This window comes from Pseudophryne corroboree, chromosome 8, assembly GCF_028390025.1.
Source record: "Pseudophryne corroboree isolate aPseCor3 chromosome 8, aPseCor3.hap2, whole genome shotgun sequence".
Taxonomy (NCBI): domain Eukaryota; kingdom Metazoa; phylum Chordata; class Amphibia; order Anura; family Myobatrachidae; genus Pseudophryne; species Pseudophryne corroboree.
The window spans coordinates 215,738,364-215,763,927 of NC_086451.1; the positions used below are offsets into that span (position 1 = coordinate 215,738,364).

At 47.1% G+C, this 25,564-nt stretch overlaps 1 protein-coding gene across 1 annotated transcript in view; it reads left to right on the plus strand.

Moving 5' to 3' along the window:
• The first annotated feature begins 1,406 nt into the window (after nucleotides 1-1,406).
• STARD8 (StAR related lipid transfer domain containing 8) overlaps nucleotides 1,407-25,564 on the plus strand; it is a 443,153-nt gene continuing 418,995 nt past the window's right edge. Inside the window, exon 1 of the mRNA XM_063937082.1 lies at nucleotides 1,407-1,538. Coding sequence (XP_063793152.1) covers nucleotides 1,494-1,538 — 45 coding nt within the window. The 5' untranslated portion in view covers nucleotides 1,407-1,493. The remainder of the gene's footprint in view (nucleotides 1,539-25,564) is intronic.

Sequence of the window (25,564 nt, forward strand, 5' to 3'; positions counted from 1 at the left end):
TAATGTGCCATCCAACTTACAGGACTGCATTGTGAAATTGATGATCGGTACAGACCTGCATGATGATTTTTTTTCCTGAACAAGTTTAACGTTAACTCTTTAATTTTCAGATTGTAAGGTTAGAGAGAAAAGTATTGGAGGAATTACCACTGCTCATAGGGCCCGTAACTGTTCTAGAGGACAATGGGTTATCTCCGTGGATTCCCAGCCTTGTATTGTGCCTAATTACTTTCTGCTGCAGGTTTTAGCGTGAATGAAGCAGGGCTATGGGGGTCATTCAGAGTTGATCGCACGCTGCAACTTTTTGCTGCCCATTCGATCAACTAGACGCCGCCTATGGGGGAGTGTTTTTTTGCATAGCAAGGCTGAGATCACTTGTGCAGGCCTGCTATGCAAAAAACGTTTTGTGTAAACCAAGACCAGGGTAAGACTTACTTACCCTGTGTGATGAATCCAGCGTTGCAGGTCCCGGAATTGACGTCAGATATCCGCCCTCCAAACGCATCGACATGCCTGCGTTCGTATCTTCATGCCCAGAAAACGGTGAGTTGATGCCCTGGAACGCCTTCCTCCTGTCAATCTTCTTGCGGTCGCCACTGCAACCGCTTTCTTCGTTAGCGGCGTCACTGCCCAGCGACGGCCGTCGCCGGACAACGATGCACCTGTGAAATGCGGCCGCAGCGCATGCGCAGTTCTGACCCGATCGCACGGCTGCAACGAAGCGCAGCATGCGATCTGGTCGGAATGACCCCCTATATTGGAAAAGGAAAGCTGAGCACACTGTCTGCGACTTCCTGTATCATCCATATGGAATGAATGTTGTGAGCACTTGGCTGGGGCCCAGCAGTTGAGGAAATATGCTGATTGGGGTGTCCCCCTACATTCACTTTAGCTGTCTGCTCTTTAAATTCTCACCTGGAAATTGGCAGTATTCATATGTGAAGGGAGACTAAAAGTGGAAACTGTAATATATTTAAAAAATGTAACCTAGTAACATATTATACAGCTCTGGTATATAAGGCACAAAAACAGGGGCACTCTGTAATGAGAGACTTGGATGTTACATCTGGCATAATGATAAAATGCAGTTAGCGTTCTATGATAAATATGGAATGGCAGCATTTTTCTGTTCTTCTATAATGAAGCCTCCTGACTCACAGACACGCTGTTCTCCCTACTAGTATAAATAGACTTTATTTAGATAGAATTTGTTTTCCTTTGAATACTGCGGTGCTGTTCTCTGATGCCAAGTCTGAGCAAGAAATGTTCTCTGTGCCAAGATGTGTCATTCAGAGATACAGCTCCAACCAACGGGATAACGGTGCAGGATTTGAATTCACCACTCCGCCTCTCCCTCCCTCCCTCCTTCCTCACTGGCAGCTCCTCACACAGCTGTTCTGGCCCCATTTCCCATGGAGCTGCCTGGGGCTGCCTGTGTATCAGGATCTCCTCTGCCACAGAACCCCCTCTGAGGGTTCCCCCTGGTCTATAACATGCCCCTGCTGGATTTATTCAGGGCTTGCTTCAGGCGTGCTAAGGTAATGCGGGACATGGAGTAGGTGACAGCTGCAGGGGAGAGACCAACGTCTCCAATGTCACTTCTAATTTTGGTACTATCTTGCAGAGATGTGGATGTGTGTGTGTGTGTGTGTGTGTGTGTGTGTGTGTGTGTGTGTGTGTGTGTGTGTGTGTGTATATACAGTAATTTATTTTTAGTTTTTTTTAATTGTCATACTTCATAAATGATAAGGATTGCATTAGAAGGAAGCAAAATATAGTGCCGACTGGATACATCGTTGTATTGGATTCTTGTGCTGTATTGCATTTTAAATGTCCGCCGGAGGGAGGCAATTGAATATTCATGCCAAGGAGTGAAGCATGTAGCATGTGGTTTTTTTCAGCACACAAAGTTTATCCGTGAAATTGCTTTTTGACAGTTTTAAATATCTATCAATCTATCTATCTATCTATCTATCTATCTATCTATCTATCTATCTATCTATCTATCTATCTATCTATCTATCTATCTATCTATCTATCTATCTATCTATCTATCTATCTATCTATCTATCTATCTATCTATCTATCTAGTAGATCTGGAGTGGTCCAGAGAGGTATTTGCCTGGGATATGTGTACACCAACATTTCCCACCATTGCAGCTTCTGCCACTTGTTTTGAGTGTCTTGTAGTTTCATGTGTGTTTTGCTCAGCTGTCACTGGGCTCCCAGCTGGGAATGTAGTTATCTCCCAGGGTCTGGAAGATAGAATCTTTGCTGTATACATTTTTTGTTTTTTGGATTTATTTTCCACATCTGGTCAATCATCATTTTGTAAATCTGTTTCCTTTTAATACACAAAATGATTTTGCTGCACAATTATTATTCACCTTATTGATAAGGTGCCACAAGTGGTCCGCAGTGCCGTACATATTGCAGTATGTTCTACTTAAAGAAATTATACAGTTAAATAAAACTGTTTCCCATCTTAAGCACCTTGAGTCCTACTGGAGACAGAGCACTATATAAATAAAATAATAATATAGTGATGTGTACCGGAAATTTTTCGGGTTTTGGTTTTGGATTCGGTTCCGCGGCCGTGTTTTGGATTCGGACGCGTTTTGGCAAAACCTCCCTGAAAATTTTTTGTCGGATTCGGGTATGTTTTGGATTCGGGTGTTTTTTTACAAAAAAACCCTCAAAAACAGCTTAAATCATAGAATTTGGGGGTCATTTTGATCCCATAGTATTATTAACCTCAACCATAATTTCCACTCATTTTCAGTCTATTCTGAACACCTCACACCTCACAATATTATTTTTAGTCCTAAAATTAGCACCGAGTTCTCTGGATGGCTATGCTAAGCGACACAAGTGGCCGACACAAACACCTGGCCTATCTAGGAGTGGCACTGCAGTGTCAGACAGGATAGCACTTCAAAAAAAATAGTCCCCAAACAGCACATGATGCAAAGAAAAAAAGAGGCGCACCAAGGTCGCTGTGTGACTAAGCTAAGCGACACAAGTGGCCGACACAAACACCTGGCCCATCTAGGAGTGCCACTGCAGTGTCAGTCAGGATGGCACTTCAAAAAAATAGTCCCCAAACAGCACATGATGCAAAGAAAAAAAGAGGCGCAATGAGGTAGCTGTGTGACTAAGCTAAGCGACCCAAGTGGCCGACACAAACACCTGGCCCATCTAGGAGTAGCACTGCAGTTTTCTAGCGAGAGGATGAGTGCTTCCATCCTCATGTGAATCTAAACCACTAGCCATGAACATAGGCCAGGGCCTCAGCCGTTCCTTGCCACTCCGTGCCGTAAATGGCATATTGGCAAGTTTACGCTTCTCATCAGACGCTTTCAATTTTGATTTTTGGGTCATTTTACTGAACTTTTGTTTTTTGGATTTTACATGCTCTCTACTATGACATTGGGCATCGGCCTTGGCAGACTACGTTATGGCATTTCATCGTCTCGGCCATGACTAATGGCAGCAGCTTCAGCACGAGGTGGAAGTGGATCTTGATCTTTCCCTATTTTAATCTCCACATTTTTGTTCTCCATTTTTTAATGTGTGGAATTATATGCCAGTATCAATAGCAATGGCCTACTACTATATATACTGCGCACAACTGAAATGCACCACAGGTATGGATGGATAGTATACTTGACGACACAGAGGTAGGTAGAGCAGTGGCCTTCCGTACCATACTGCTATATATACTGGTGGTCACTGTCAGCAAAACTCTGCACTGTACTCCTCCTATATAATATACTGGTGGTCCCCAGTCCCCACAATAAAGCAGTGTGAGCACAGATATATGCAGCACACTGAGCACAGATATGGAGTGTTTTTCAGGCAGACAACGTATACTGGTGGTCACTGTCAGCTAAACTCTGCACTGTACTCCTCCTATATAATACAGCTGCTCCCCAGTCCCCACAATTAAGCAGTGTGAGCACAGATATATGCAGCACACTGAGCACAGATATGTAGTGTTTTCAGGCAGATAACGTATACTGGTGGTCACTGGTCAGCAAAACTCTGCACTGTACTCCTCCTATATAATATACTAGTGGTCCCCAGTGCCCACAATAAAGCAGTGTGAGCACAGATATATGCAGCACACTGAGCACAGACATGGAGTGTTTTTCAGGCAGACAACGTATACTGGTGGTCACTGTCAGAAAAACTCTGCACTGTACTCCTCCTATATAATACAGCTGCTCCCCAGTCCCCACAATTAAGCAGTGTGAGCACAGATATATGCAGCACACTGAGCACAGATATGGAGTGTTTTTCAGGCAGACAATGTATACTGGTGGTCACTGGTCAGCAAAACTCTGCACTGTACTCCTCCTATATAATATACTGGTGGTCCCCAGTGCCCACAATAAAGCAGTGTGAGCACAGATATATGCAGCACACTGAGCACAGATATGGAGTGTTTTTTCAGGCAGACAACGTATACTGGTGGTCACTGTCAGCAAAACTCTGCACTGTACTCCTCCTATATAATACTGCTGGTCCCCAGTCCCCACAATTAAGCAGTGTGAGCACAGATATATGCAGCACACTGAGCACAGATATGGAGTGTTTTTCAGGCAGACATCGTATACTGGTGGTCACTGTCAGCAAAACTCTGCACTGTACTCCTCCTATATAATACAGCTGCTCCCCAGTCCCCACAATTAAGCAGTGTGAGCACAAATATTATTAATAAACGGAGAGGACGCCAGCCACGTCCTCTCCCTAACATTTCCAATGCACAAGTGAAAATGGCGGCGACGCGCAGCTGCTTATATAGAATCCGAATCTCACGAGAATCCGACAGCGGGATGATGACGTTCGGGCGCGCTCGGGTTAACCGAGTCATACGGAAGAATCCGAGTATGCCTCGGACCCGTGTAAAATGGGTGAAGTTCGGGGGGGGTTCGGTTTCCGAGGAACCGAACGCGCTCATCACTAAATAATAATTACTATTATTGTTATTATTACCTCTCCGTAATAGTCATTTACTCTCTGATCGGATGATCTAGTACTGCTGTATTTTAAAGAACATTTTAGGTTTGATTGAAAAATAGCACATTGCTGTATCTTAGAGGGTCAGGAGCAGTGGCGTAACTACCGTGAGTGCAGGCGATGCAGCTGCTATGTGTTCCCAACTGTCTTCAGGGCCCACACCCCCTGTACCCATCCACAGTGTACATATCCCAGTAGAAACAACTTTTTCCGGGGAGCACACAGGAACAGCTCCAGGGCCTTACTGCACATCTGGCTCCCGATGGTCAAATGGTCTGGTCTGGTCTGGCCATCTACACTGCAGGTCTGCCCGAGCAGCACCACCGGCACCTGCTATCACCATGCACAGTGCGCCAGCCAGTGGGAAGTGTGGTATGGCAGTGCTGAGGGAAGTCCTGGATTCCGCTCTGCTGCTGCAGATGGAGGGGCTGGTAGTGGAGGGCCTGCTGTTGCAATACAGGGACTCGGCCCAGGGAGACGCTGCAGAATGACTCATCACTGGGGGAAAGTTGCTGTGCCCGGGTTGTGGGGGCTTCCTTTGTGACCTGGTGACTGCCCAGGGCTTGCACTTGTACTGTTGTCCCTGGATGTGGGGACTGTGGAGCAGGGGTGTATCTAGGGGTCTGAGCGCCCCTGGCAAAGTAAGGAACTGGCACCCCCCACCTCCCCCACCCAGGGACCCAGAGGGTGGAGTTACTGCAGAGCCGGCCATAGGCATAGGCAAACTAGTCAATTGCCTAGGGCATTTGATATGCCTAGGGGCATCATCAGCTTCTGCTGATTAAAATGATATGCAACATGCCTATATTCTGTATGTAGCATTTCATATGCAGATACAGCCACAGTCTCACACAGTATATTGGCATGCTGCATATCAGTTTAATCAACAGAAGCTGCTTGTGCATCCTAGCCACATAGTAATGCAAATAAGATGCATTTTCATAAACAAAGTGCCCGACGTTAGCATTGATGCAAGATTTGTGAGGACACATCTGTATCCAAGCAGAGGCAGAGGTCACAGTGTTAGTGGAAGTGTGAGTGCTGTGTGCATGTGAGTGGGTTGGTTGTGCAGTAGTGTTCAGAATATGTGTAAGGAGCATTATGTGTGTCATGTGAAAATGCATTAATAATGTGCAACATATGTGTAAAGGGCCACTATGTGTGTCATTATGTGTATAAGGGCATTAATAATGTGCGGCATATGTGTAACAGGGTACTAATGTATGTGTGTCATTATGTGTATAGGGGCACTAATAATGTGCAGCAAATGTGTAGGGGGCACTATGTGTGTCATTATGTGTATAAGGGCATTAATAATGTGCGGCATGTGTGTAAGGGACATTATGTGTAAAAGGGCATTAATAAAGGTTGTCATAATGTGTAAGGTGCATTATGTTTATAAGGACATTAATGTGTCTCATGTGTAAGGGGCATTACTGTGTGGAATTGTGTATAAATGCATTACTAATGTGTGGCATTATGTGTATAAGGTGCTCTACTATGTGGTGTTGCAAATAGAAAGGGCACTACTGTGTCGTCTAATGTGAATAAAGAGCAATAAGGTGTGGTGTAATGTGAATAAGGAGCAATTCAGTGTGATGTAATGTGAATAAGGGGCTCTACTGTGAGGAGTAACGTTTATAAGGTAAAGTGATACTACTGTGGGATGTAATATGAATTATGGACACTATCGCAAGATAAAATGTGAATAAAGTTGCAGTACTGTGTGGCATAATTGGAATTGGGGTTACTATTGTGTGGCCATGCCCCTTCCCAGCAAGAAGATGCCCCTTTTTGGGCTGTGCGTCAAATGTGCGAACTGTTCCTATTTAAAATATAGGGGGTACAAGGACTGCTATGGGTGAGGGGTAATGGTGCTGGGAAAAATGTGCAAGGTCAGAGGCAGAACCAGCAGTGGTGCTAGGGGGCACCAGCCAAAATCTTGCCTAGGGCATCATATTGGTTAGGGCCGGCTCTGGAGTTACAAATAGGCTGAGGTCAGGGACACTGAGGGAGAATTACAGGGAGGGTGCAGGTAGGGACAATGAGGTGGAGGGCTTAGAGGGAGGCTGAGATCAGGGACACTTAGGGGCAATTACAGGGAGGGTGTGGACAGGGACACTGAGGGGGAATTACAGGAGTGGGTGGGCAGGGGCACTGAGGGGGAATTACAGGAGTGTGTGGGCAGGGACACTGAGGGGGAATTACGAGGAGGGTACGGGCAGGGACACAGAAGTGGAATTACAGGAGGTTGTGGGCAGGGACACTGGGGGGGGGGTCACAGGGAGGCTGAGGTCAGGGACACTAAGGGGGAATTACAGGGAGGGTTCGGGTAGGAAAAATGAGAGGCAGGGCCTACAGGGAGGTTGAGGTCAAGGACACTGAGGGACAATTACAGGGAGGGTGCGAGAAGGGACACTGAGAGGGAATTACAGGAGTGTGCGGGCAGGGACACTGAGGGGGGAATCACAGGGAGGCTGAGGTTAGGAACACTGAGGGAGAATTACAGGGAGGGGTGCAGGCAGGGACACTGAGGAGGAATTATGATGAGGGTGCGGGCAGGGAGACAGAGGGGGAATTACAGGAGTGTGCGGGCAGGGACACTGAGGGAGGAGTCACAGGGATGCTGAGGTCAGAAACACTGAGGGAGAATTACAGGGAGGGTGCAGACAGGGACACTGAGTAGGAATTACGAGGAGAGAGCGGGCAGGGACACTGAGATGGAATTACGGGGAGGGTGCAGGCAGGGAGACTGAGGGGGAATTACGAGGAGTGTGCAGGCAGGGACACTGAGGGGGAATTACGGTTAGGGTGCAGGTAGAGACACTGAGAGGGAATTACAGGAGTGTATGGCCAGGGTCACTGAGGGGGCAGTTACAGGGATGGTGCAGGCAGGGACACTGAGGGGGAATTACAAGGAGGGTGCGGACAGGGACACCGAGTGGATATATGCACACATACATACAGTTAAAAACCCCTCTCTAGGTGTGATGGCACTACATGTCCCAGCAAATCCAGTTGACAAGGTGTGCTGGGACTTGTAGTCTCAACACAGCTGAACAGGCAGTGACTGGTCTAGATACCTCTCCATACAGAGCTCTTTGTAAGCTGTGATCCAGACTGCCAGGATAGACCATGCAGTGCAGCTACGGTACCGCAGAAAATGTACAGGTATGCTCATGCTGCACTGCTGACTGGTGCTGATTTTAGTGGCTGGTGACAGATCGCGTGGGACCAATGAGAAGGGGAATGGATGAGGAAGAGGAGGTGCAGCTATATTCACCATCATTGTGACTGTAGTCACAGAGAGTGTCAGAGTGCAATACGCTTCTGAGAGTCCGGCAGTGGATAATCACTGCTAAGGTATGTACTCAGTGAGTACTATGTCATTCTACCCCTTGGCGCAGTTGGCACTGCCGGGCGGCGCCCCCCTCTTGACTGGCGCCCCTGGCGAGTGCCATCCTGGCCAATAGGAAGATACACCCCTGCTGTGGAGGTGTTCCCGGGTGCCCCGGGGACATGGGCAGCTCTCCCAGCCACACCTGCGTGCTGCTCTGACAGCTGGTGGATTGGTGTGTTCCCAGGTGCCAGGGCTGGAAGTACCAGGACATCGCTGAGCTGCTGAGCACCGGGCAGCACCAAGAGGCCCTGTACAATCTCTGCGTGGCCATATGCACAGGGGACCATACCCTGGCTGTGATATTGGACAGACATTAGTAGGGGTGTGGGAATCTGCATTGGGGTCAGCAGCACTGCTCTATTTATAATCCTCCCATTTACTGTACCCATGGATTAATAATCTCCAGTGTGCACTCTGGTTGCTGGGGCATAATATTGGGTGTAAGGGGCACTACCACTGGGGCATAATGGGGTGTAAGGGGTCCTGTACCCATCTATCTCTTTGTGACACCCTGTACCCCCACTATCCCTGCGTGACACCCTGTACCCCCTATCCCTGTGTGACATCCTGTACACCACTATCCCTATGGGGGGGGGGGGGGGGGGAAACCCTGTTCCCCTCCCACCCCCCAACCTGTGTGTATGTGACAACTTGTACCCTTCCCCAGAGTGTATGACAACCTGGTACCCCCTAACCTTGTGTATAGGCTGACAACAAAATCACACATAAATTATCAATGGAAATCAAATTTATTAACCCATGGAGGTCTGGATTTGGAGTCACCCTCAAAATTAAAGTGGAAAAACACACTACAGGCTGATCCAACTTTGATGTAATGTCCTTAAAACAAGTCAAAATGAGGCTCAGTAGTGTGTGTGGCCTCCACGTGCCTGTATGACCTCCCTACAACGCCTGGGCATGCTCCTGATGAGGTGGCTGATGGTCTACTGAGGGATCTCCTCCCAGACCTGGATTAAAGCATCCGCCAACTCCTGGACAGTCTGTGGTGCAACGTGGCGTTGGTGGATGGAGCGAGACATGATGTCCCAGATGTGCTCAATTGGATTCAGGTCTGGCGAACGGGCGGGCCAGTCCATAGCATCAATGCCTTCATCTTGCAGGAACTGCTGACACACTCCAGCCACATGAGGTCTAGCATGGTCTTGCATTAGGAGGAACCCAGGGACAACCGCACCAGCATATGGTCTCACAGGGGGTCTGAGGATCTCATCTCGGTACCTAATGGCAGTCAGGCTACCTCTGACGAGCACATGGAGGGCTGTGCAGCCCCCCAAAGAAATGCCACCCCACACCATTACTGACCCACTGCCAAACCGGTCATACTGGAGGCTGTTGCAGGCAGCAGTACGTTCTCCTTGGCGTCTCCAGACTCTGTCACGTCTGTCACATGTGCTCAGTGAGAACCTGCTTTCATCTGTGAAGAGCATAGGGCGCCAGTGGCGAATTTGCCAATCTTGGTGTTCTCTGGCAAATGCCAAACGTCCTGTATGGTGTTGGGCTGTAAGCACAACCCCCTCCTGTGGACGTCGGGCCCTCATACCACCCTCATGGAGTCTCTTTCTGATCGTTTGAGTAGACACATGCACATTTGTGGCTTGCTGGAGGTCATTTTGCAGGGCTCTGGCAGTGCTCCTCCTGTTCCTCCTTGGACAAAGGCGGAGGTAGCGGTCCTGCTGCTGGGTTGTTGCCCTCCTACGGCCTCCTCCACATCTCCTGATGTACTGGCCTGTCTCCTGGTAGCGCCTCCATGCTCTGGACACTACACTGACAGACACAGCAAACCTTCTTGCCACAGCTCGCATTGATGTGCTATCCTGGATGAGTTGCACTACCTGAGCCACTTGTGTGGGTTGTAAACTCCATCACATGCTACCACTAGAGTGAAAGCACCGCCAGCTTTCAAATGTGACCAAAACATCAGCCAGAAAGCATAGGAGCTGAGAACTGGTCTGTGGTCACCACCTGCAGAACAACTCCTTTATTGGGGGTGTCTTTCTAATTGCCTATAATTTCCACCTGTTGTCTATTCCATTTGCACAACAGCATGTGAAATTGATTGTCAATCAGTGTTGCTTCCTAAGTGGACAGTTTGATTTCACAGAAGTGTGATTGACTTGGAGTTACATTGTGTTGTTTAAGTGTTCCCTTTATTTTTTTGTGCAGTGTATGTATATGTATATATATGTATATATATATATATATATATATATATATACACAGTGGTGCAAGTGGAAAAAAATAGGATTTTAATTACCTACGGGTAAATCTTTTTCTCGTAGTCCGTAGATGATGCTGGGGTCCATTCTAGTACCATGGGGTATAGACGGTACAGCCAAGGGGCAGCCAAGGTGTCAAACCTGTAAAACTTAGCAAACGTGTTTGCCCCTGACCAATTAGCTGCTCGGCACATTTGCAACGCTGAGACACCCCGGGCAGCCGCCCAGGAAGAACCCACTTTCCTTGTAGAGTGGGCCTTTATCGAACTCGGTAACGGCAATCCTGCCGTGGAATAAGCGTGCTGAATGGTACCTCTGATCCAGCGCGCAATAGTCTGCTTAGAAGCAGGACCCCCAATCTTGTTGGGGTCATAGAGGACAAACAAAGATTCTGTTTTCCTTATCCGAGCCGTTCTTGCAATATAAGTCCTCAACGCTCTGACGACATCCAAGGACTTTTGAATAGGCTGAGGTGTCAGAAGCCACTGGCACCACCACAGGTTGGTTGATATGGAAATAAGACACAACCTTTGGAAGAAAATGCTGACGTGTCCGCAGTTCAGCTCTATCTTCATGAAAAATCAAATAAGGACTCTTGTGTGACAGAGCACCTATTTCAGACACTCGTCTGCCTGAGGCCAAGGCCAACAGCATGACCACTTTCCAAGTGAGAAACTTCAACTCTACCTCTTGTAGAGGCTCAAACCAGTCCGATTTAAGGAACTGCAACACCACATTAAGATCCCATGGCGCCGCAGGAGGCACAAAGGGAGGTTGGATGCGCAGAACCCCCTTCACGAACGTCCGGACCTCAGGAAGGGAAGCCAACTGTTTCTGAAGGAAAATGGACAAGGCCGAAATTTGGACCTTGATAGACCCTAATCTCAAGCCAGCATCCACACCCGCCTGTAGAAATAGGAGAAGACGTCCTGATTTGAACTCCACCGCAGGAGACTTCTTGAATTCACACCAAGATACATATTTTCTCCAAATACGATGGTAATGTTTGGACGTTACCCCTTTCCTGGCCAGAATAAGTGTGGGAATGACTTCATTGGGAATACCCTTACGGGCTAGGATCTGGCGCAGCCGCAGTAAGTCTTGATAAACAAACGGCCCCTGTTGAAGTAGGTCCTCATGAAGAGGAAGAGGCTGAGGATCTTCCAGTAATAACTCCTGAAGATCTGGATACCAAGCCCTCCTTGGCCAGTCTGGAGCAATGAGAATTGCTCGAACCCTTGTTCTTCTGATGATCTTGAGAACTTTTGGTATTTGTGGAAGTGGAGGGAACAGATACACCGACTGAAATACCCACTGGGTCACCAGTGCATCCACTGCTATTGCTTGTGGGTCTCTCGACCTGGAACAATATTTCTGAAGCTTCTTGTTGAGACGTGATGCCATCATATCTACTTGAGGAAAGCCCCAACGATCTGCTACCTCTGCGAAGACTTCTGGGTGGAGGCCCCATTCTCCTGTCTGCTGAGGAAGTCTGCTTCCCAGTTGTCCACTCCCGGAATGAAAATTGCCGACAGAGCTTTTGCAGGTCTTTCTGCCCAGAGGAGTATCTTTGTCACCTCTGCCATTGCCGCTCTGCTTTTTGTTCCGCCCTGGCGGTTTATGTAAGCTACTGACGTTACATTGTCTGACTGGATCTGTATGGGACGACCTTGAAGAAGGTGTGCTGCTTGATGAAGGCTGTTGTACACAGCTCTCAATTTCAGAATGTTTATGTGAAGGAGTACTTCTTGACTTGACCATCTTCCTTGGAAGCTTTCCCCTTGCGTGACTGCTCCCCAACCTCGGAGGCTTGCATCTGTGGTCCCCAGGATCCAAGTCTGAATCCCGAACCTGCGTCCCTCCAGGAGGTGAGAACTTTGAAGCCACCACAAGAGTGAAATTCTGGCTTTTGTTGACAGGATTATCCTCCAGTGCATGTGTAGGTGCGATCCGGACCACTTATCCAGTAGATCCCATTGGAACACCCTGGCGTGGAATCGGCCAAATTGTAGAGCCTCGTAGGCCGCTACCATCTTCCCCAGCAGGCGGATGCACTGATGAATCGATACGCGTGCTGGTTTTAAAACTTGTTTGACCATCCTCTGGATCTCCAGAGTCTTTTCCACCGGTAGGAATACTTTCTGTGCTTCCGTGTCCAATATCATTCCCAGAAATGATAACCTCATTGTGGGTTCCAATTGTGATTTTGGAAGGTTTATGATCCAACCGTGCTGTTGAAGCACCGTCAGGGAAAGTGCAATGTTCTGCACTAGTTTCTCCCTGGAGCTCGCTTTTATGAGGAGATCGTCCAAGTATGGGATGACTTTGACTACTTTCTTGCGAAGAAGAACCATCATCTACGCCATCACCTTGGTGAATATTCTCTGAGCTGTGGAGAGCCCGAAAGGCAATGTTTGGAACTGGTAGTGGCAGTCCTGCACCGCAAACCTCAGGTATGCCTGATGCTGCGGGTAGATGGGAACATGTAAATAAGCATCTTTGATGTCCATCGATACCAGAAATTCCTTTTCCTCCAAGCTGGAGATCACCGCTCTCAGGGATTCCATCTTGAATTTGAACCTTTTCAAATAAAGATTCAGAGTCTTTAGGTTTAAAATCGGTCTGACCGAGCCATCCGGTTTCGGCACTACAAACAGGCTTAAATAATACCCTTTTTCCTGTTGTGACACAGGAACTAAGGAAATTACGTTGTCTTGACATAATTTCTGAATTGCGTTCAGCACTTTTGCTTTGTCCTGAACAGAAGCTGGTAAGGCTGATTTAAAAAATCGGCATGGGGGAAGGCCCTGAAATTCCAATTTGTACCCTTGGGATACTATCTGCAATACCCAAGGATCCAGATCTGAGTGAACCCAGACCTGGCTGAAAGACAGTAGACGTGCCCCCACCCGATCGTACTCCCGCAGGGGAGCCCCAGCGTCATGCTGAGGTTTTAGCAGAAGTAGCTATTGACTTCTGCTCCTGCGAGCCTGGTGGTGTTGTAGATTTTTTACCCCTTCCTCGCCCTCTTCCTGCGAAGAAGGGGGGTACCCTTTGCCTTTTTGGACTTGTTGGGCCGAAAGGATTGCATCGTATGAGAATGAAATCCTTTCCTAGGTGAAGCAGCTGCGGAAGGCAGAAATGCTGACTTGCCTGATGTAGTTGTTGAAATCATGGCATCCAGCTTGTCTCCAAAGAGAGTTTCTCCATTGTAAGGAAGCACCTCAATGTTCTTTTTTGATTCCGCATCAGCATTCCATTGGGGGATCCACAGCGCCCTGCGGCTGAAATCGCCATAGCAGAGAATCTTGAACTCAGCAACCCAATATCCTTCATAGCTTCAACTAAGTAACCTGCAGCATCTTTGATATGGCCGAGAGTTAGGACTATTTCATCCCTGTCAACTGTATCTTTGTTAACAAGCAAGTTGTGAAACCATTTTTCCACAGCGTTACCCAGCCACGCACAAGCAATGGTGGGCCTGAGCACCGTTCCGTATATATGGATTTCAGGGTTGTTTCTAATTTACGGTCAGCTGGATCTTTTAAAGAGGCTGAATAACCAGGGGCAGGCAAAACTATTTTCTTAGACAGCCGAGAAACTGAGGTGTCTATCATTGGGGGAGTCTCCCATTTGTGCCTGTCTTCCTCAGGGAAAGGGTACGCTACACGTATCCTTCTGGGAAGGGTAAATTTCTTCTCAGGGTTAGCCCAGGATTCTTCAAAGAACGCATTCAAATCCTTTGAAGGAGGAAAAGTCACAACCTGCTTTTTATTTAATTTAAAATAATCCTTTTCCTCAGGGACCGGTGTTGTTTCAGGAAACTCCAACACTTCCTTTATAGCAACTATCCTACATTGTATGCTTTTGGCTAATTTGGGGTCTACCCCTCTCAAATCCCCAGTGTCGACTTCAGAGTCGGAATCTGTGTCTGTGTCCCCTTGCATTATCTGGGCCAGAGACCTTTTCTGGGAACTGGATGGGACCCGAGTGGATGATATGGAGGGGTCAGTAAACAGTGCATCCTCCACAGACTGCCTCCAATATTTAGTCTGTTGTTCAGACTCAGAGAATTTATTTGCAAGCATTGACATATTCTTTTGCAACATTCTCACCCACTCTGGCTCCTTCTGAGCAGTGGCGGATCTAGACTTAACTTTTAGGGGTGGCGGTTTAAGAATTATGACTCCTCCCCCTAATCATAGCCCCTCCCACTTAGTAATGCCCTTCCCGTTCGCTTCTAAATTTCCTATTGTTGCCATTACTAATAAAATGTTGCCAGTTAGTGGAGAGAACCCTGCGCACTGGTGATACAGACTGGCGAATCGCCATTCCTTCCATCAGGGGTGGTAGAGGCTAAGACAGTAGGGCAATTTAAACATGCATGGGATAGACATAAGGATATTCTTACAAAGAAATAAGGATCAGGTAAGGTTAGAGATAAAAAATAATGTAAAAAAAAAAAAGGGGGCAGACTAGATGGGCCAAGTGGTTCTTATCTGCCGACAAATTCTGTTTCTACAGCACACAGAATGAGCCGAAATTCACATTATAGCACACTGTATGAGCTGAAATTCACATTGTAGCACACAGTATGATCCGAAATTCACATCATAGCACACTGAATGAGCCGAAATGCACATTATAGCACGCAGAATGAGCCGAAATGCACATTATAGCACGCAGAATGAGCCGAAATTCACATTATAGCACACTGAATGAGCCGAAATTCACATTATAGCACGCAGAATGAGCCAAAATTCACATTATAGCACACTGAATGAGCCGAAATTCACATCATAGCACAATGTATGAGCCAAAATTCACATTACAGCATGTAGAATGAGCCGAAATTCACGTTATAGCACGCAGAATGAGCCGAAATTCACATCATAGCACACTGAATGAGCCAAAATGCACATTATAGCACGCAGAATGAGCCGAAATGCACATTATAGCACGCAGAATGAGCCGAAATTCACATTATAGCACGCAGAATGAGCCAAAATTCACGTTATAGCACGCAGAATGAGCCAAAATTCACGTTATAGCACACTGAATGAGCCGAAATTCACATTATAGCACACTGAATGAGCCGAAATTCACATTATAGCACGCAGAATGAGCCAAAATTCACATTATAGCACACTGAATGAGCCGAAATTCACATCATAGCACAATGTATGAGCCGAAATTCACATTACAGCATGTAGAATGAGCCGAAATTCACATTACAGTACACTGAATGAGCCAAAATAATGCAGGGACATATACACTTTAGTTAGGAGAAGAGGGGGGAGACATGGAACACAGGCACTTTAGCTAGGAGCGGAGAGGGGAGACATGGAACACAGGAGGGCACACACACAGGAGGGCACACACACAGGAGGGCACACACACACACACACACACACACACACACACACTTACTTTAGCTTGGAGGGGAGGAGACATGGCATACACTGACAGTGACACCTACTCATATTTTGGCAGCAGCCAGCAGCATGAGGAGTCGGATGGAGGCCGGGTCCCGCCGCGGTATTGGGAACGGGGTGGAGAGCGGTGCAGCACGGCGGGGGACGGGGAGAGAGAGCGTCCTGACGCGCGTACAGGAAGGAGGGGGCGTGGTCAGAACAGAGGCCGCTGTATGCGCGTCAGGACGCTCTCTCTCCCCTTCCCCCGCCGCGCTGCACCGCTCTCCACCCCGTTACGAACACCGCGGCGGGACCCAGCCTCAATCCCGGTGCCGGTATGTGTAGGGGGGGCGTTCGCCCTAATCGCCCCCCGCTAAATCCGCCACTGCTTCTGAGAGAGAAGGGCCACCACATTACCCTCTTGTGTATCTAAAATGGGTTCTTCCTGGGAAGAACCCTCCACAATGTCTGACATGTTACACACTTGTACACACACACACACCTCAATCACACAGGGGAGCTATTGGGGACAGACTCACACTAAAGTCTGTCAGAGAGACACAGAGAGATCTGCCAGTCCACACACTGCACCTTATTGTGAATTGTGGAAATATTACCCACTTACAGCACATATACCAATAATAGGCCCACAGACCTAATAGGCCCCTTCTATAACACCCTGTACTTGTATCAGCGTTGTCATGAGGAGAAACAGCGTTCAGGAGCTTCACACTGGAGTTTCTGCAGGAGAAAATGGCACCTAGTGAGTATTCTGGCAAGTCTGAGGAGAAGCCCCGCCCTTCAGCCTCAGCGATGTAATATTTATACTGGCTGGGGATGGCACATCAGCGGCTGTACATGTATGTACCCTTTTTGCCAGTGAGAGTCAGGTTTTAAAACATGCCCTCAGAGCGCGCCCCCCCCCCCCCCCCCCCCCCGCGCTCTGCACCCTTGTGCTGAGAGACGTGTCGCGCAGTGTCCCGCCGCTGCGCGTGTACCTGTATGCCGCCAACGATGACCGGAGGATCCCCTCTCTGCAGGACTCCGGTAATATACTTACCAGTCCTCTGACTTCAGGCTCTGTTAGGGGGTGGCGGCAGTGCTGTGGAAGTGAACGCTGGCCAGGCTTGGGCTGTGTTCAGTACCCTTCAGGAGCTAATGGTGTCCTGTCAGCGGAAGCAGAACCATTAACTAATTGAGAAGTTGGTTCCTACTTCCCCCCCTAAGTCCCACGAAGGAGGGAAGCTGTTGCCAGCAGCTTTCCTGTAAAATAAAAAACCTAAGAAAGTATTTTTCCAGCAAAGCTCTGTAGAGCTCCATTAGTGTGCATCCAGTCTCCTGGGCACATTTTCTAAACTGAGGTCTGGAGGAGGGGCATAGAGGGAGAAGCCACTTCACACTGTTGAAAAGTCTTAAAGTGCTGAAGGCTCCTGCGGAATCGTCTATACCCCATGATACTAAAATGGACCCCAGCATCCTCTAGGACGTAAGAGAAAATTGGCACGTGCGCGGCAAAAGATGGGTGTGGACACACGCCACATTGGGCACGGCCAATGAAAATGGGGGCGTAATACACATATGACCCAAATAGTGCAGTGCCAGATACACATATGCCCCCACAGTGCCAGATATGCCTGCACAGTGCCAGATACACACATGCCCCCACAGTGCAAGATACATATATACCCCCACAGCCCCCACGGTGCTAGATATGCCCCCACAGTGCCAGATACACATATGCCCTCGCAGTACCAGATATTCCCCCACATTACCAGATACACATGCCCCACAGTGCTAGATATGCCCCCACAGTGCCAGATACACATATTCCCCCACGGTGCCAGATATGCCCTCATAGTGCTAGATATGCCCCACATTGCCAAATACACATGCCCCCACAGTGCTAGATATGCCCCCACAGTGCCAGATACACACATTCCCCCACGTTGCCAGATATGCCCCCACATTGTCAGATACACTATGCCCTCATAGTGCCAGATATGCCCCCACAGTGCTAGATATGACCCCACAGTGCCAGTTTAGATATTTTTACCTGCGCGTTGCCAGGGGTTTCATGCGCATTGCCAGGGGTCTCATGCGCATTGCCAGGGGTTTTACCTGTTGTGTCATGCTTTTTCCCAGGGGTTTTATGCTCTGGGATCCATGCTCATTGCCACGGGGAATGCGCGTTGCCTAGGGGTAGCTAGGGATGGCCACTGACCATCGATGTTATCCATCGATGGTGACCATTGATGTTATTCATCGATGGTGACCATCGATGGATAACTCACTGATGGCCATCCCTAGCATTTGCTGGTGGGCACTAGCCCACCAGCACTATAATCCTCTCCCCTTCCCTCCTCCCTCCTCCCCTGTACTCCGCTCGGCTGGCAGAGTTTTCCGGAATGATGCGATCGCATCATCCACCGGGCCGACCGAGCGGAGTAAGGAGGAGGTAGGGAGGGGGAGCACTGGCATGCCAGGAACATTTCTGGGGTTGCCAGTCTGCACAGTGCAGCCGACCCCGGAAATTTTCTGGGTATGCCACTGAAGAGGTTAAATGCCGCTGGCTTTGGGCACCTTGACAGCGGTGGGCCCCAGTGCACAGCACTGCTGGTAGTTCCGCCACTGTGCTGGTCATAAAGAGGTTACAGTTGCAGGTATAGAGGGATTAAACCAAGTCCTCTCAGCGCTCCGGGCTTTTCTTCACCAAGATCTTTTAGCTGGCAGAAGATTTCTACTCTCTGTGCTGCCTTTGACAAGCTCATCATTAACATTGGTTATTTACAGTATAAGGTGCCACAGAGCTCTGCAGCGCTTGTGAAGTCAGTATACAAATTTATATGAAAAACATAGAAACAGAAGAAATAGTGTTCAAGGAGAGTATTATCAGGTTACAGTAAATAGTAAAGTTTTCAGAGAATGCTTGAAAAAATTGAATGCAGAGTCTAGTCAGGCAAAGTGTGGCGTTCCATAAGAGGAGAGCAACACAGGAGAAATCCCAGAAGGCAACGTCTGGTCAGGCAAAGTGGGGAGTTCCATCAGAGGAGAGCAACACAGGAGAAATCCCAGAAGGCAACGTCTGGTCAGGCAAAGTAGGGAGTTCCATCAGAGGAGAGCAACACAGGAGAAATCCCAGAAGGCAACGTCTGGTCAGGCAAAGTAGGGAGTTCCATCAGAGGAGAGCAACACAGGAGAAATCCCAGAAGGCAACGTCTGGTTAGGCAAAGTAGGGAGTTCCATCAGAGGAGAGCAACACAGGAGAAATCCCAGAAGGCAACGTCTGGTCAGGCAAAGTAGGGAGTTCCATCAGAGGAGAGCAACACAGGAGAAATCCCAGAAGGCAGCGTCTGGTCAGGCAAAGTGGGGAGTTCCATCAGAGGAGAGCAACACAGGAGACATCCCAGAAGGCAACGTCTGGTCAGGCAAAGTAGGGAGTTCCATCAGAGGAGAGCAACACAGGAGAAATCCCAGAAGGCAACGTCTGGTCAGGCAAAGTAGGGAGTTCCATCAGAGGAGAGCAACACAGGAGAAATCCCAGAAGGCAGCGTCTGGTCAGGCAAAATGGGGAGTTCCATAAGAGGAGAGCAACACAGGAGAAATCCTGTTCAGGCAAAGTGCGGAGTTCCATAAGAGAAGAGCAACACAGGAGAAATCCTGGTCAGGCAAAGTGTGGCGTTCCATAAGAGGAGAGCAACACAGGAGAAATCCCAGAAGGCAACATCTGGTCAGGCAAAGTGGGGAGTTCCATCAGAGGAGAGCAACACAGGAGAAATCCCAGAAGGCAGCGTCTGGTCAGGCAAAATGGGGAGTTCCATAAGAGGAGAGCAACACAGGAGAAATCCTGGTCAGGCAAAGTGCGGAGTTCCATAAGAGGAGAGCAACACAGGAGAAATCCTGGTCAGGCAAAGTGGGGAGTTCCATAAGAGGAGAGCAACCCAGTAGAAATCTTAGAAGGCAGAAGTGATAGGAAAGAGAAGATGTGGCACAGGTCAGATTCAGATTTAAGAGTACATGAAGGATCTATCGCATAATGATGTTAGAGTTGTATAGTACAGTATGAAAGGGTAAAAACACCATTGTGGTGGCCCTGTATGGGATGCCCTCGGGTTGCAGGTTGTGCATGGCTGATTTTGCCTTTGAAGCAGGTGGCAAACTTAGGAGCTTTGAAGGAAGAAGGAAAAAAATGTCATCCTGAGTAGAGCAGTAAATTTAATTTTACAAAGAGGTGACAAAGTTGGTAGACTAGGCAGACATTAAAAAATGAAAGAAGGTTTGCTTGATGAGAAAGGTCACTCTGGTAAGAAGACAGGACAAATTAGGTGTCATGAAGTTGACATCAGTGCAATGTTTTCTCCACTGGCACTCAGCAGTGTAGGAGCACTAACAAACAACGAAGATTTGTTTGGACTGCCACTCACCTAGCACTGCAGTGTGTGAAATGTGATAGAAAGAGACTGCTTCTTCAGAGCCGGATAGGATGGTATTAGGAGAGAGCTGTGGTACAAGTGAGGCTAAAGAAGGGAATTGAGTCAAGTTTATTGAGCTGTCACAAGGATTTTGGTGCAAAAAGGGTACAAAGAGGGTATATCAGCCAAGGTGAAGCAAACGCTGTTGAATGAGTTGGAAAAGCTGAAGATGTCCAGCATAATAGGCTATAAATTTGTCCTCTTGAAGAGACCATAGTTGAGATGCTGAGGTCCTTAAGAATTAAATTTGGTAGATCAGTGGGTGAAAAGGCAGGCTGTGAAGTTAATAATAACACGAGAAATGGGATGTGTCTAAGCGCAAATGATGGGAAGTCTAGCAACCCAATAAATAACCAAATCCTGTCCAATCAGGAGCAAATAGAACAATTGTAGGTAATGATTAAAGGCGCTAATACTCAGCACAGAAGTGGTTCCTCAACATAACATCACTTATTACAAATCAAAAAAGTCACATACAGTATGGATATACAGTACGTTCTTTAGTGTGATAATAAAGTCTGTAATACGTTCTCCTTTTAATATTTATGAAGAGATGCTTCCTGTTCTTTTACCAATATTGTTGTTGTTGTTGTTGTTGTTGTTGTTGTTGTTGTTGTTATTAATATATAAGTTAATACACTCTGTGTAAGTTATATGGATATAAAAAGTCAAGGAAGACTTGTATGAGGCCCAGTGGCGGAACTTGTAAGTGGTGGACACAGGTGCAGAAATATGCTTTTTTTGACACCCACCCCTGCTCTACCCCAAGATCATAATATGCCACATGGCAGTGGGTGATAGGTAGAGGCAGAGAGTGAAAGGGAGAGGCAGTGGGTAACAGATGTACAAGGACACAGTCCTGTGTGGTGCAGAGAACTGGTGAATGTACCTTGGTGGGGGTGGGAACACAGTGGCAGTGTGTGCTTTCTTCCAATCATTACCCAGTCAGGCAGTCTCTGGCATCACCAGTTACACCGGCCTTTACAAACAGCTATCTGTGAATTTAGGGTAGTATGCGGCAGTGATCATCACTGCTGATAAGTGGCAGGACTTAGATGGCAGACTAGTGTGGCTGTACACACACAAGGTACATCCACAGGTACATATGCTTTGTCAGGACTCTTAGCCTCCTCAAATAGGCTGCATTGTTGTCGAAAACCCCTCAGTTTCCTCTTCTGTCATGACCTAGCTCCTAAACAGTGTTTCTTATGGTTCTAGGGCAATACCATACAGTAGGGGGCAGTAATGGGCATAAATCTACTAGAGTGCTAAATAAGAGAATTACTGGGGAGGAGGGGATTTTTTATTCATAGCTTTGGTTAACCTGTCAACAAGAGGATCGGTCTCTGAGATGACAGCTCATCTTTAAGTTATGCTTTTAAGAACAACTATAAGAAAACTGTATCAGTATATTAATATTATTATTTACTTGTAGTCACGGAAACCTCTTTGGGGCTAGTAGTAGTACAATTAGAGGCTGGGGTGTTATGATCTCTATCTTTTTCTCAGGGGACTAAAGCATTTTCCCTTTGATTCTCCAGCCTAGAATAACCCTTCCGGATGTGACCCTTCTATATTTAGCAGAGAGTCTCTAGGGCCACATCTGGAGAAGATTTTGCTTGTGTGTGGTGGTGTGTGAACATGCAGACCCTGGTGGTTCAGGCTGGCTTCAGGTTTAGTTCATTAATCTCTTGGGCACTTGTATCGTACACAATACCATACCATAGATACAATGATATGTCACAACCACTAGTGCAGTAAATATAATTTAATTAAAATGCCCCTATTTATTTTTGTGTGTATTTTTGCATTTTGAGCCTGATTCATGTTTGTAAGTAAAGCAGTGTCGAAGTCAGAAAATATTACAGTACACACATCACGTGCAAACACCACACAGATGGCCTCTGTGCGCGTGCTTGTTCTGCCGTGGGTACACATACACGCAAGCTACGTATAACCGCTCACGTGGTCTTGCGTGTTAGCACATGGTATGAGTAAATACGGTAGCATACGCATTCGCACGGAAAAGCCATCAAAAGCCATATTCAATATTTTACCCATATAATGCATAAATCACACACTGGCTGTACATCCTTCTAGTAGCAAGTTACAGTTCACACATAAATTATCCTCCTAGAAACTCCAGCACAATGTACCAGACTGACTTGTTTACGCAAAGCTTTGTAATCCTATGAAGAAGGCAAATACCTTTGGTTACCCCCATTGTTCTAGAGTTGTCCAGTATCTGTCGAAGACAGTAAAAACTGGATTGTCATTGTCTTACTTGAAAACAGGACAAACAAGAGGACAATATCCAGGAACCTAGTTTAACTGGAAAGAACTCGATTAGAAACAGCTGACAAACCACATACCAGACATTTAGATATCTAAGGTAATAACATTCATGGTGTGAACTCTTGGAAATATATATATATGTATATTTATTTATATATATATATATATATATATATATATATATATATATATATGAATCCCACATCAGACAAGCAGCGGCACTCGGAGACTTTGTTATGGTGAAAAATAAAGTGCAAATTTATTCCATGTCACAGCAAGGCCAACGTTTCGGGGCTCGTCTGCCCCTTTGTCAAGGTGAGTACAAAGTGAAATATATATGAAAATGCATTACCTTTATAGGGTGAAGAAGACCCGCGTGCGGGAACTGCGGTGTGAGGTCGGGAACGCGCCATACTTCCGTCCCGAGTGTTAGGTGCACAGTGATGACGTCAGCCCGCAGTGCCGTGGTGCGTCCCCCTTCCGCTGGCTGTCCGTGTCTCCATGGCAACCTGGACGTGGTCGCACTGAAGTTCCCCCGGCGTCCTCGTCTCCTAGGTTACCCGGTCCACGTAGGCAACCAACGTTAGAGTCCCCACCTCATCACTGCGGCGCTGCATTCGCCAACTGCTGCACTGCGTGAAAAACATAAGTGTTTGCTGACAGTGGACATACTAATGCTAAAACCTAACTAACATACAAAATGTATTTGTGACTAAGCAACCACATTACTATATTATGCAATAAATAAGGCTGCATATCTATCACATTGTACATATGTAAAAGAAAAAAGAAAAATCGAATTAAGGAAAAAAACTGCTATCTAAACTGTACATGTTCCTTGCTATCTCGTGTTACAGATGTCATTCTGGTATAAATGTTCCAATGTGTGAGAATCATTCTGTGAAGAGGCCAAACTTTCACTAACTAGAAGACACTCCACTGTATTTTGTCGTTTAGACCTTTGGGTTTCATAGTGTCCAGTATATACATCCATTTGGCCTCCATACGTAGTAGAGGCCCATGTCGATCACCTCCTCTTAGCCTTTTGGGGACATGGTCGATCAGGGAAAAGTGTAAGTCCCTCAAATCATGCCCATGCTCCGCAAAATGTTTAGCTACAGGCTGGTCCGTCGGTTTGCCCGTGAGGGACGCTTTTACCGATGATTTGTGCATGGCGAACCGCTCTTATGTTGCGGATTGTTTTGCCCACATACTGGAGCTGGCATGGACATGTGATTAAGTATATTACGTGCGTTGTTGTACAGGACAATACATGATTAATTTTAAATGATCTCCCTGTAGAGCAGGACCTGAATGTGGCACCAGTATTCATGAACTTGCATGTGTCACACCCCAGGCACCGGTAGCACCCTGGAGTTTTAGTTAAAAAAGTAGAAGATGTTGCTCTATCAAATCCAGTAATGTCGGTGTGTACCACCATATCCTTGATGTTTTTTGCTCTGGTGTAACATGCCATGGGCCTCTTATGTTTAAGTGTAGACAACTTACTATCAGTTGATACAATGGGCCATAAGGCATTGAGTGCCCGAGTAACCACCGGGCTGGAGCTGTTGTATTTCGTGACAAATGGTAACATTTGTGTACTGGCCTTAGGGCGCTGAGCCAATAGTCTCTCCCTGGGTATCCTCACGACTTCACGCTTACTTTCCATCAGGGCTTTTTGTTCATACCCTCTGGCCACAAACCTTGTCACTACCTCTGATAGTGCCTTCCCCACTTTGTCCTGTTCTATCCCCGCCTTTGGGGAAGGCACTATCAGAGGTAGTGACAAGGTTTGTGGCCAGAGGGTATGAACAAAAAGCCCTGATGGAAAGTAAGCGTGAAGTCGCGAGGATACCCAGGGAGAGACTATTGGCTCAGCGCCCTAAGGCCAGTACACAAATGTTACCATTTGTCACGAAATACAACAGCTCCAGCCCGGTGGTTCCTCGGGCACTCAATGCCTTATGGCCCATTGTATCAACTGATAGTAAGTTGTCTACACTTAAACATAAGAGGCCCATGGCATGTTACACCAGAGCAAAAAACATCAAGGATATGGTGGTACACACCGACATTACTGGATTTGATAGAGCAACATCTTCTACTTTTTTAACTAAAACTCCAGGGTGCTACCGGTGCCTGGGGTGTGACACATGCAAGTTCATGAATACTGGTGACACATTCAGGTCCTGCTCTACAGGGAGATCATTTAAAATTAATCATGTATTGTCCTGTACAACAACGCACGTAATATACTTAATCACATGTCCATGCCAGCTCCAGTATGTGGGCAAAACAATCCGCAACATAAGAGAGCGGTTCGCCATGCACAAATCATCGGTAAAAGCGGCCCTCACGGGCAAACCGACGGACCAGCCTGTAGCTAAACATTTCGCGGAGCATGGGCATGATTTGAGGGACTTACACTTTTCCCTGATCGACCATGTCCCCAAAAGGCTAAGAGGAGGTGATCGACATGGGCCTCTACTACGTATGGAGGCCAAATGGATGTATATACTGGACACTATGAAACCCAAAGGTCTAAACGACAAAATACAGTGGAGTGTCTTCTAGTTAGTGAAAGTTTGGCCTCTTCACAGAATGATTCTCACCCATTGGAACATTTATACCAGAATGACATCTGTAACACGAGATAGCAAGGAACATGTACAGTTTAGATAGCAGTTTTCTTTCCTTAATTCGATTTTTCTTTTTTCTTTTACA